The 14,300-nt window shown below is 36.9% G+C and overlaps 1 protein-coding gene across 1 annotated transcript; it reads right to left on the reverse strand.

Annotated features, from left to right (window-relative positions):
* Positions 1 to 1,545: 1,545 nt before the first annotated feature.
* LOC144451261 (carbonic anhydrase 1-like) lies at positions 1,546 to 7,839 on the reverse strand. Its single transcript, XM_078142063.1, has 7 exons — positions 7,773 to 7,839; positions 6,040 to 6,213; positions 5,069 to 5,214; positions 4,077 to 4,172; positions 3,210 to 3,276; positions 2,583 to 2,743; positions 1,546 to 1,725 (listed from the first exon to the last, which is right to left on the reverse strand). Exons 1-7 carry the CDS (start codon positions 7,837 to 7,839, stop codon positions 1,546 to 1,548), a joined length of 891 nt encoding a protein of 296 aa, XP_077998189.1.
* Between the last annotated feature and the right edge of the window lie 6,461 nt (positions 7,840 to 14,300).

The following is a 14,300-nucleotide window of genomic DNA, read 5'->3' on the forward strand; positions in this document are numbered from 1 at the left end:
TTTATGCAACGTGTCAACTGAATCGGGACAGTGACTACTTATTTTAAAGACAAAATGTCAAAAAATTGTAACTATTTTTAAATGTATTTCTATAGATGCAAAGAGGCCATCAAGAGAGTAGTGTAGTATTAGCAATCAAGACTCACATTCCAGTAATGTACACCTATTAACTGTTTATTCATAAATACTATAATGACTTTGTTAGTCAAAAACGTCTCATAAATTTCAAACTATTGCCGATACGTACGTACATACATACATACATACATACATACATACATACATACATACATACATACATACATACATACTTGCACACATGCATACATACGTGCATGCATGCATGCATACATGCATACATACATACATACATACATACATACATACATACATACATACAATCATACATACATACATACATGTACATACATACATATATGCATACATGCACACATGCATACATGCATGCATGCATGCATACATACATACATACATACATACATACATACATACATACATACATACATACATACATACATACATACATACATACATACAATTTTATCACTTCCTACTTGAAAAATCAATGTGAAACAACATAGACCAAGTCCTTGTTTGTAACTCAGATCAATAAATAGCAAAACATTACCAATGTGTAAATTCTTTGTTATTGTACGTACACTAACAAACCCTTTATACATTTTTTTTTTAGCTTTTTTGCAATTTATTGAGTTACAAACAAGGACTTGGGCTATGTTGTTTCACATTGATTTTTCAATTATAAAATTGTTTTATAAATTAAAAATCCCAAATAAATACCCAATCCTCATCCATATCACCACTTTAATTAAAGCATTATGAAATACTGAACATACAGAAATCTGCAGCAATGGTAAGTACTTGTCCAGTTGACCGATATTTTAATATTATACACGTTAAATACTTTACATTACTTTACATCACATTTATAGATTACACAGCTATGCAAAATTGTATGGAGTTTTGGGCTTTCAATTTAGACTGAAACACAACATTTCACGAAAGTAAATATCACACCGTCGGCGTCAATAAATAGCGCCACCTACGGACAAACTTTGAGAATCATGAACACATACTACATGAAAGTTTGAAGCCACGAATCTTGTCTTCGTTGTAGCTTTCGCGATGTGTACTGTTCAAAAACTAGTCTTTCTTTGGAAATCATTCAAGTCTTGAACACACACAAAGGATAATATATCTAACAAGTTTGTCGTTTTGTGTCCTGTCTTCTTAGAAATATTGTGCCGTTTGTTTATTTATTTATTTTTAAATCTTTGTTGAAAATGTAAACTCCATACCCGCCCATCATAGAGGTGTCTTGAATCACCACTCTATGGTGGACGAAATTAAAAGTACACTTCTGCGCATGCACAGTATGTTTTTGTCATCCGGTTGATATGATTTCTCCGCGCAGTATGTTGACACTTCGGAGAAGTAATATCTACGATGGGCAAAAACATAAGTTGCGTGCAGAAGTTAGTACTTTTCGGCTACCGTACCACTCCCTTAGTGGAGTTGCGTAAACCAACTGACGACGAAGGAAGCGAGGAGAAGTGTCAGGGAGGCAACTGGAATGGTGACGCCACTACGAATGTAAACGGTACGTCCGTTTAGAGATTGGGGTGGACGATAATTGTTTACCATTGGTGTACCGTCTTCAAATTCAACAGCTCTGAATGCTTCGATCTGTGGAAAATGGATGAACAATAATTATAGACGTGTAAGGGAAGGGATATAATTTTTTATAGACAGGAATTGGGAAACTTGGGAATAGAAAAAAACATTGCATTTTGGAGAAAGATTAAACTGTTATCGGATAGTCAGTTGATGATGAGACAGACAGCATATTTCTAATTTACTGTATATTTACTATTTCTTTCTGTTTCGCCATACGCAATTTGAAAAATATCATAGCTCGGCTAGATTAGCAAAACATCGCATTTATACTGTAACCGTTGTAATGAGTTTGTGCATGTTCCCTCGATATGCACCCGTTCTGACTGGATAGTAGGCAGGAAAGATCAGTCTCGCAAGCCACTGTATCTTTTCCGCTGATGCAATGAAAAGTAATACCTGTTGGCGGTGCGCATTGTGTCATTGCCGTAAAGAGACCTGTTCATTGCCGTAAAGGGACCCGTGTCATTGCCGTAAAGGGACCTCTGTCATTGCCGAAAAGAGACCCGTGTCTTTGCCGTAAAGGGACCTGTGTCATTGCCATAAAGGGACCTGTGTCATTGCCGTAAAGCTTTAAGAGACCTGTGTCTTTGCCGTAAAGGGACCTGTATCATTGCCGTAAAGGGACCTGTGTCATTGCCGTAAAGAGAGCTGTGCCATTGCCGTAAAGAGACCTGTGTCATTGCCGTAAAGGGACCTGTCATTGCCGTAAAGGGACATGTGTCATTGCCGTAAAGAGACCTGTGTCATTGCCGTAAAGAGATAAGACCTGTGGTGTTACGACAATGAGAAATCGCGACAGGAATAGGTTTGTAGAATGTCGAGAGTTGCCGAGTCGTAATTTAAACAGCGCCACCTTTTGTTCTTACCTGTGCTTGTGATATCGACACTGTATCTTCGAAGACAGTCCACACGACACTTTCATTACATAGAGGCGTGGTTAGAGATCCATCATAGCGGTAAAATGAAGTTAGATCGCTTGGTAACATCGATTCAATATTAAATGTAGAATTGAAAGTGTGTGTGCCATCTAAATTGATTGAATGAAAAAAGAAAGGAGACATGAGAAAGAGTACGTCAAGTTGTTGCTTGCAAGCGGCATACGATATATCCCATAATGCATCATTCAATATGGCGCGTTTTTAATTTGCATACTATATATCCCATAATGTATCCAATTCAGCATTCAATATGGCGCGTTTCCAGGTGGCATAATATTCCCATAATGCATCATTCAAGATGACGCATTTACAAGTGGTCTATTCTGAATCAGAAATAATTAGCATAATTTCTGCTAACTTATAAGACATTTTTAACAACTTTGAAGCTTTTCTTGAAGCCATAGAAATAATACTTGTTAATTGTCAAAGCGGTCACATTTGCAAATATTTCTTCAAAATTGACTCCCAGGCGTTATATGTGGTTTCTAATTAGTTATACAATCTGTTTGGTGTTTCATTTTTTAAAAAAAATATATTTATGTTGAAATTTCTTACTTTTGTCCGTTACTTGACTTAACTGGTCGGTCAAAGATGCAAATGCAGTATTTTCACTGCCGCCCACCTAGGTAGAAGAGAACAAATATTAAACTATTGTTGAATAAAAAAACGACACTTTGAAATTATTCCCCAATATGTTTCTTCGTTCAGCTGAGGAAAATACGAGTGGCCTAAGGGGTCCTTGTCACTACGAGTCGCTAGATGCGTAATGACAAAAAACCCTTGGGTAATGATTTTTTCCGGCTGAACGAAGAAATTATTAGGAATAATATAATTATACCTCTTCAATAATAATTTATGCAATGGCAGTTTTGAACATTTTTACTCATATCAATAAAATGACATATTTCGAGCACCGCAAAACCAGTGACGTAGACACGAGTTGTTGTGACGTAGAACGACCAGTATATATATATATATATATATATATATATATATATATATATATATATATATATATATATATATATATATATATATATATATATATATATATATATATATATATATATATTTCCCTGTGTACGTAATCTTGCAACAGGTTCCATTGGGAGAACAGTGCTTATGCCCTGAAATGGTGTCTGTATATGAAAGACTAATAAATAAATAAATAAATAAATTATACACACACACACACACACACACACACACACACACACACACATGAAAAAATGACTAGCTGAACTAACGATTGTAAAGTTCTGAAGTCAGTCTTACTTCCAATCCCAAAAGCGTCAGCGACGTGTATCGATGTGACTAACACACCTTCATATATTATTCCCATTTTTATTCAAAGACAATAACTTAGCTTGAATTGAGTATTGTATGTTATGGATTATCCAAACTTGAAAATGGACAACTCACCGTTATAAGTGTACCGAGTACAGCAAGTCCTTCAGAGGCGTCAACAGCATCAGTAACAGTACCATAATTTTGATAGTCATAACACACGATATGCATCTATAAAAGAACAAATTATTAGTTACTGTTATGAAAGTAACATGCTATGACTTCAAAACCCGTATCAAATAGTGTTCATGATTCCAAAAATCAACTTTGACCACGGATACCAACTATTAGCAATTTACGGACATATTGTTCCATCAGTCCAGAGAGAGACATCAATGCTGGACAGTTAAATCATTGTGTGATCAGGGTCTGTATTAGACGGATCGAAACATCGCATTCGTTTCCAATTTATCGTTCCTGAGAGTGTCGTGGAGGGCTCTCTACTGTCGTCGTCAAGACGAAGTTCTGAGGCGCAATCTTGTCATGGCGCCCCCTGGAGAGGCAATGTGCCAATCTAGTGTACAGAGTACGCTCTCACTTGTAGGCTGTACGCACTCACATAATTTAAGTTTCGCATACTGGCTTTCAATATTGTTTTAGCCTACATATGAAGGAAAATGGTATTTACCCCTAGGCATATTTTATTTGCCAAATTAATTTGTTTTGTCGTGTGCTGTGGCCACGTACATCTGTGAGCAAATTTATGTTATTTTGATAGTGTGAACAGGAGAAGACTTCTCTTCATCTTCATCTTCAAAACAGTTTCATTTGTCCATCACTGATAAAACGATTTTCTGACCTCAGCAATTTCTATTCAATATATTTAATACTGCAAGACATTGACGCCTTGCTCACGCGTAATGGGAGTACCAAGAGCGGGCTATGGCGCCATGGGAAGACATAGTAACGTATTAGCCGGGGAAACTATTATTGTCTAAAGTTTAGTCACGTGGGGATTCCCAGGGGAGGGGATTCTGGCTATCGCACATGGTATAGCAGTAGTGGTGGTGATGATGGGGAATTGCCAACATTTCATGCCGTGACATTATGCTAACGAAACAACCTACCTCGGCGGCATACTGTGTACCATCCACGGTGTGCTCAGAGCCTTCGCTGCTGCTGTTTCCCCAGTGGAAGTGAAACTGTACTGCTTTGTAATCACTTGGTAAACCACCTCCAGTTACTAAATAGTCTCCAGTCAGAGTTACTACAACTAGAAATGCAACATAAAAACGGATTTTTTAAATTTTTGTAAAAGTGACATAACTGGGTCTGCTTAAAGTTGTATTTCAAACAGTGGCATGAAATATACATGGAATAAACTTATATGGAATATGGGAATTCTATGTTATATAATACCATAGATAGATAGATAGATAGATAGATAGATAGATAGATAGATAGATAGATAGATAGATAGATAGATAGATATTTAGATAGATAGATATTTAGATATTGATGTCTACATTCATACACACATACATGTACATACATACATACATACATACATACATACATACATACATACATACATACATACACACACACACATACATACATACATACATACATACATACATACACACACATACATACATACACATACATACATACATACATACATACATACATACATACATACATATATACATACACATACATACATACATACATACATACATACATACATACATACATACATACATACATACATACATACATACATACATACATACATACATACAGACATACATACATACATACATACATACATACATACATACATACATACATACATACACACACACACACATACATACATACATACATACATACATACATACATACACATACATACATACATACATACATACATACATACATACATACATACATACATACATACATACACACATACACACACATACACACACATACATACATACATACATACATACATACATACATACATACATACATACATACATACATACATACATACATACATACATACAAATAAATTCGTCGTTGACTTTACCTGTATGTCCGTTATTTGACAGTGACATTGCTGCACCTGATGGTGCTGAAGAACCAAACCCGGTCAGGGTTAATTCATCCATTGTCTGTGATACCGCGTTAGCAGTCACAATATTAATAGGAGATTGACTGGAACCAGCACATGATGAATATGTACTCGTCCATGTACTAGGTCCTGTTTAAAAACACATATATAGTCCGTTAAGCGTAGTATGCGATTCGGAAAAAAACACAAAAACCCATTAACAGTGTGCTCTTATGTGTCAAATAACTCAAATTCATTCTCATAAAATCAAGCAAAACTGGTCACCGTACACTCAAAATATTATCCATTATAGAAAATAAACTTGTAGGAATATAAAATATTGTTGATTTACTTGAAAACATAACGGTGAACCTCTTATAACTTCCATCGAGGATGGAACATCCAAGTTCGGGCAAGCCCTCACTGCGAACTTCGTTCGCTTATAGTATCGAAAGAAAGCCCGAACGTCTAGCAGCTAGACTAGCAGGCTGGTAGACACACAGGCACTTCATACTATTTGCGACTTTAAAAGGGAAGTGAGAAGGGATGAGTAATAATGATGAGTAATAATGACATGATGAGTAATAATTCATATGACAGCAATTACCACCGTTCCGGCCAAAGTGTAATTTGAATTGGTTCTTCTAGGATAACGCATAATTCACTCTAATTAGTAAGTCTGAAAACTTATTTCTACAGTTCTTAGGCATTTTTATTGGACAAAAAACATTCAATAAACTTTAAAATTATTTGTGAAAGAAGTAAGCGACTGGTGTTGACTGTCGATAAATTCAAGAAGGACATCAAGCCACATCTGTTTGCAAGAGCTTTCAAACTTTTTACATTAATGGGGTAGGGGTAATGTTCCTATTCAGTGCTATAGAACATTACGTCGTATTGGTTTTTGACGCTAGAGTGAAATTCCTATATCTAGCTGCATATTGCCCACATACAATAGGACACAGGAATGTATATTTTCATATATATATATATATATATATATATATATATATATATATATATATATATATATATACATACATACATACATACATACATACATACATACATACATACATACATACATACATACATACATACATACATACATACATACATACATACATACAATACAACCTAAAACAGCGCTATACAATATTTAGTAATATATATTGATGGGTGGACCTGCGTTCAATATCATTTACTAGAATGTTAAACTTGCAAGGGACATGAGCATTTGGTATATGGCAGAATACATTGTTATGCGGCATTGCAGTAAAGGGCGCAATACTCCACTTCCAGTTTGCATTGTAGAAAGGGCCATCGTTCGATGGCCTTCTCTACTGTCTATAATACAATGTAGGTAAAATAACATGTAACAACTTGAAGTAAAAATAACAAATAACTATGTTTTGTGATGAGGAGTTTCAGTTGATCACGATCGTTGGTATGGTGATTAATGGGAACAAACCACAAATTTGGTCGTGTGTTGTAACAATGAGTTGCCCACGTCATCATTGCTATATTGAAGGTGAACAAAGTTGAGGCGTATGCATTTTTTATAAGCTTATAAGAGACAGCGAAAAACGTCATTTTCACCATGCTAATCTCGCATCGAAAACTAAGTCAGAAGCTTTTCATGACACAATTTCCTCAGCATTTTTTGGGCAAAGGGTTTAAAAGAGGTGTGAGAAAATTAAACTCCTGACTTTGTCTATTTCCCATGATGCTTTGTCTCAGTGTATACCAGGTTTCTTCTGGACCAGATTTCCCCATTTTTAGAGTTCTATTTTAGAAAGGTTATACGATGAAAAGTTGATAGCTATGGAAATGACTTCTTTGTGGTTCCTAAGAGTTAGAAATACAGCTAGTAAAACAAATTCAGCTGTACTTATGTTCTTCTTAAAAACCTATCTTTGTCAGAACATGTGGACAGGAACATGGATAGCTCCCCTAATACATCAACGGTAGGGAAGATTGTGTCTCTACCGATATGGGCAGGGTCATTTAAAACAGTAGTAATGTGTGCACGGATGACCTTTTCGTTTTATAGCCCTGTATTCAACGACTAGGAATAAAGACAGACTTACGTAACTCATATCTCTTTAATGTCCGTGAAGGTCTAGCTACAGTCATAAACAGTTGACTCCACTGTCTATGGTTTAGGTGGTAATTATGCAAAAGATGTCCTAAGGTCGACCAAATTTAAAACTATGCGTTGCTATTGGTTACCACTTCTGACTGGAGAGTTGAGTCTGACAATAAACCCCCCACCACCACCACCATCACCACCACCACCACATTTATCTCGATGTCTTGATTTGTGATTTAACAAAAATACTCACCGTTACTTTCTTCATATCCCCAGCCTAACAAAATAAAGGTAACACAAAAAGAAGAAAACTCGTGTAAGTATTCATTCTATCACGATAGTCTCCGTGACTTTCTAATTACCTTGGTCTGTTCATTAAACCAAAATAACTTTCAGATGTATTTACTCAGTGGCCTGTTTTTTTTTAATTCTTGAAAATACAGGTTCACATTATAACAGTTGCAGTTGTAACAGAAAGCAGCTAACGTGCAAGTCTTTTATAACTGTACAGTTTCCAAAATTCTGACAAGTTTACAATTTGTGTCACTACGGTAGCAAACAGACAGAGGGTTAGATCTACTTTCCTTATTTACGAAAACTTTTTTTTTCAAAATTGTTGAATTTGCACTTGCGAGTACATTTGGTTGTTTCCGAACTCTTCTCTATACTTTGGCAGTCAACATGATTCAAAAGATGCGAAACGGGTGTTTTGTTCTGAGTGCGATTATCACATGAAGACTCTTCTAAGTCTTGCATCTTGTGTAGTGCAAAGGAAGAAAAAACTTGTAAAGAAAATTAACCACACCGATAGCTTACTTGAAGATGAAACAGTGTCGATAATTCCACACACAAGCAAAGTGAAAACGAAGCGAGTAATCTCCATTGTTGCCTCCGTCTGTTGATAGGAATATCGATCACAACCTGTTTGCCCCGTCGGTGTAAAGTCACACTTGAATGCGTCGTCAATCAGCACTACTTACCTTAGAAAACATCTGACCCCGGGGTTCCACACACAATACATTTCGATTGTTTAACTTTGCTATAATCTTTGTTTTGTCGATGGATGTTTATTCCAACATGGAAGTATAACTTCCATGATTCCAACAAACTAAGTATTTTGGCTCGTCTTCGACCGAGCAACGTTACCTAATGCGGCTTCTCAGATTGTAAATCGTGAGAGAGGTTATGAAGAAACAAGTATATCCGATTTGCAATGAAACGGGGACTTCTAATTGGACAAAAGGTCCTCTCCCCGAATGCACCCCCGGGATTTACATGCGTTATGCCATTGTCAGGGCATTCACTTAAGGAGCCTTCAGTAATATCATTATGTTGACCGGATCCAGTCATGGCCATTGACTACGTCTAAACGCACCTGCCTGATCGATAGTCCCACTGTGATTAATGGTGAGCCTTTCGAACAGGTTGTGTCCTTCAAATAACTTGCATGGAGGTATAAAGGGGCGAGTGACTGTAGAGCTAGGTATAAAGCCCCTTTATGCCTCCATGGTTTGACCATCGACAATAAATTCACATCATACCACAGAGTCCAAAAGAAGTGCCAACAGCGTTTGCACGTGCTTCGCCGAAAACACTCTTTCAATATAGATGCTAAACTGCTTCTCTTATTCTATTGTAACATTATTTAATCTCTCCTGATTTATTCTAACATCTTAGAATTCCCTTTGTTCTGTCTTCAATCGAAACAAACTTGTGAGAAAGTCTTTGACTGCTGTTAAGCTGTAGGCTTGTCCACCTATGAGAAACTGCATATTCTACACTTTAAGGAAAGAGCAAGTTTGCAATTTCTCGCTACATTGTATTAAATGAAAATAACCATTTACCAAGCACAGACAGGCAGCTGGCGCCAATGTTTTGATGCTTGCATTTGATGTCTGCATGGTAACCCCTCCACTGTCTAGACTATGGTGGCACTCAGTTAATAGTATTTAGACAAAATGTAGCAAGTTACTGTTTTCATTCAATCTTGCTATCTTAAGTGTATGTGCAATTTCTTACTGATTTCTTCTGGTTGCATCAAACAGACTCGGTGAACACTAAAATACAATGGGCAGTCGTAAAGGGACTCTCATCTAATAGCGAAAACCACCGCGATGTTTGAATTGAACTGCGGTGTTTACTATACGTTCTACTCACCAAGAAGGAAAGCAACAAAATGTATCTGTGGTAATTTAGCAGAGAACACGACTGAATGTCAAATTCCATTCGCATCTAATTTTTCAGAAATGTTATTGAAAGTGGTTTAAATGCATAAGTGATCTGGCACCTTGCCAATTATACTGCACGTTGTGTTCCTTTATTGTAATGCTGAACAATATGGACATCTAGCCCAGTGAAACAATAACAAACCAAACGACGAAAGAACACATACGAATCATAATCACGTGATTCAGAAATTGAATTTCCAAATTGGAAATTTAATTAGACTACCTGAAACTTCAAAAGCAAAGAAAGTGTACGTTGTAATTGCCACAAATTTACGAAGTTCTTCGCTGGCACAATATAATTAAATGAAGGGTAACGAAAAGTGATACAATGTTCGAACGCGTGTAACTTTTAACTTAAAATGTAGCAAAACTCGACATAAGGGCCCTTTCTGCCTGCGACGGCCCATTTATCATCCTGTTAAAAACTTGGTGAAGGAACTCCGTACTATTTTTCATACCATATTGACTCTGGCTTACCAAACATGACAAATCAACTGTATAAATCTGAATGATATCCACCGTGTTCAAATTTGTATCAGTTTCCACGGTATGCAAGTCAGTATACATTTGCAAGTGTTAAACCTTTAATAACAAGAATGTATTTGTACCTAGTAATTACACAGAGCCTATATAGAGAGGTTTGACTCTAAATATTTGAATTGCTGCGTAAGACGGTACTTGTTGTTGTCTCAAGTACCAAACCCCGGGCCATGTACTACATAACTTCCCGACTGAGACAAAGAACAAGCAACTTCAACCTTGGTCGATACAAAGAGCCCTATTAGTTTTAACGATCCTGCCCAGAGCCATGCGGGTGGAGAAGGGGGAACGGTTGTTATGGAGAATCGTTGTCGGTTTTGTATTTCTGTTACGCATGATAAAATTATTATTTCTCATGATTCCTCATTGAGGTAATTCCAAAAACAAATCTGTCGTGTTTCGTGAAGCCTAATTTGCAGCATACAATGATTAAATCATTGTGGTTGCATATAGTCCGGTCAATCTAACTAATCCAGGCATAATTACAAAATAAATATCTTATTAGTGCATCTTATTCGGAAATTTATGCTGAATAACATCAAAAGTCTAGAAAAATCTAGTTATTGCCATTGTGAAAAACAGGTTTTTATCAATTAACATAATTAGTGAAACTATAGGATTCATCAAATACCATTTTCCAAAAACAAACAATGCAAGTATCAACATACCATAGAAATAATCCCTCCCCTTCCATCAGGCTCCCACCAAATGTATCTAATCTCCTAAGCAGTTAAGTTTGGCATTAACGATTTTTGACCCAAAGGACACATTTTCAGCCCTAATCTGCATATCCCTGGTGGGATCATTAAGTCATGAACAAGAATGTTGCAGCTTGGGAGGGGAACATCCCCTCCCACCACCACCACCACCACCAGCAGCCATTGTGGTGCTGCTATCTTCCACAGAACTAAAGATTGACGAAAAAAGTTCTGCTGGCAAAGTATCTCCAAGTATAGGTTAGAGCTCGGTACGAGATACGAATCACACATCTAACTGAAGTTTATTATCACTAGTAATGCCACCATAATGCAGTTGTACAACTGTAGTATATGTGTGCGAGTGTTGCGGGGGGGGGGGGGGTTACCATCCATTTGTACATGTACACATCCTGTTTAGTGTTCAGTGGTGAGAACATGACTGTATTAAGAGCATGAAGGGGGAGGGGGTGTAAAATCAATTTTGATCCAAAATATTTTGTCCTCAGTCTTCCTCCCCATAAAATACGACTCATTCATAACAGGTAAACATTCCAACCCAGCACTCTGTATTACATGAACCACTGTAAAGTTCTCCCGCTTGCTCATGAATATCAATGACAGCTTTCCACTGTTCTAAAACTGCAAGTGACTGAGAAGTATCGATTAAGAAGGAATGTCAATAAGACAGGCATGTTTTTATTAAGTCTCTCAATAAAATAAGAGTTTAAAACGGGTCATCACGTCCTTGTGTAACATTTCAAACAAAAGATTTACCTACAGTGAGACTACACACCGTCAAGTTTCAGGTATATTATGGGCAATAACTTCGCACATAAAAAGCTCACAGAAATTTTGCCGAAAGAATATATTGACGTTAGCTCATGACTTTGATGAATGAATGTGATACTAGTATATGTATATGCAGATGAAGCCATTTCGCTGTAGTTCCGTCTCAGTACCAATTTCGTGGGTGGTTTTTATCTGTCAATTGAAGAATACAAAAATGCAGATGCCTATATTTATTCTGTATAATGAATGCCCCAGCCCACTAAAGATCTACAGTGGTCTGAGATGCATTTGAAGATTAGTTCTGAATTTTGAAAGGAAAATCCACTCATTTAGTACCTACTTACTCACCTACTTAAAATCTCTGTACAGTTCTTTTAAAGTTATGTCATGAAATTCTGCAATAAACTTGTGTTCCCATTTAAAAACGATGGTGTTAGAGCTCAGACAGGCCACGTACGCCGGGTTTAGATGAAATAAGTGTAGGCACACACGTATCACTTCAACAACTGTAACCATGGTAACTCAGGCCGCGCATACTAGAGGGAGATTGTCTATGACGAGATTATCTACTTTCTAATAGTCCTGATGGAAATCTCTTTCAAAGGTGTGACATAGACCCAGTATCTATCTTAGGATTTCACAGTCCAGTGTGTTTCTTTACGAGCTACCACGTTCCCTCCATTCAGTGAAAACAAAAGTCTGGTTTTAACAATCGAAATACCCTCGTAAACAATATAAAAATCCTCCCTACGTCGTTTTCAGACAAATTTGACTAAGTAGTAATGACTATACGGCTACTGGATTGCAGTATTGTTCTCTTTAGTTTCCATTTAACGACACTGTTTTTACGTAATCAATACCCTTCACTTTTATCTTCTAAGTATATATGCATATTAATGAGCTTTGTGTCTTTAGCTCCCATAGTAAGTTCTTTTCTCTGATCCAGTCGCTTTAGAAAAAAAAGAAGCGGCTGGACGAAAGAAAACCTCCACAAAAAAACACACAAAAAACACACTTTTATCCCCTAAGTATATAATTATGCATATGAATGAGCTAAAATTACGTCTTTTAACGTCCAAATTTGTTTACTGGGACCAGGCCATGGGCAAGATTTTTCGTAGTCTGAACAGCCTAGTATTACACGTCGTTAATCTTGCTATTGACACACCTGATAGTATATTTCTCAATGCGAAATCTCAGAACTTCACAAAGATGCAAAACAGCAAAGGATAGTGGCGAAAATTCAAATGCATTCCATAACTTTTTGAAAGCAAGTAATGTATACTTGTGAGTAATATCTCAGACCCACCAAATTTGCTTCGGTCTGAGAAAAATTTTTCTTTTACTTCGTGTGCCTTACAAAGCTAAGGGATTATAGTCACGAGTCTGGCAGCGAGACTAGGTGTCTAGTGACAAGCAAATCAAACACTGATATGATACCACCACCCCCACCCCCACCCCCTGTGTGAAATTATACTTTCATGACAACACATCATGCAAAGATTATTAGGTATTTTTTTATTGACGGGTAACACACATTGCACAAGCAACAACAGATCTAGACGGACTTGATGCACATAATACTTCTGCCGCCAGCGGCAATCTGAAACAAGCTAATTTACCAGTGCAGGTGACATTACATTATCGTCCTATTCTCTTGACCTACACATATGACACGAAAATGTGTAATGGTGTTTACCCAAAACTGAATATATTTTGCCATTGTTGTGGCGATTTGATTTGCATGCAATTGATATTACCCATCTTCCCCTTCGTCTCTTCCCCACCCCACCCCCTATTAACAAGACCGATGCATATCAAATATAGCCTGCATGGCCCTCGTATGACGATTTCAATAGTATTAATAAGCCTACCACCCAGTTGTTGGTT

The sequence above is a fragment of the Glandiceps talaboti genome, chromosome 21 (assembly GCF_964340395.1).
Source record: "Glandiceps talaboti chromosome 21, keGlaTala1.1, whole genome shotgun sequence".
In the NCBI taxonomy this organism is placed as follows: domain Eukaryota; kingdom Metazoa; phylum Hemichordata; class Enteropneusta; family Spengelidae; genus Glandiceps; species Glandiceps talaboti.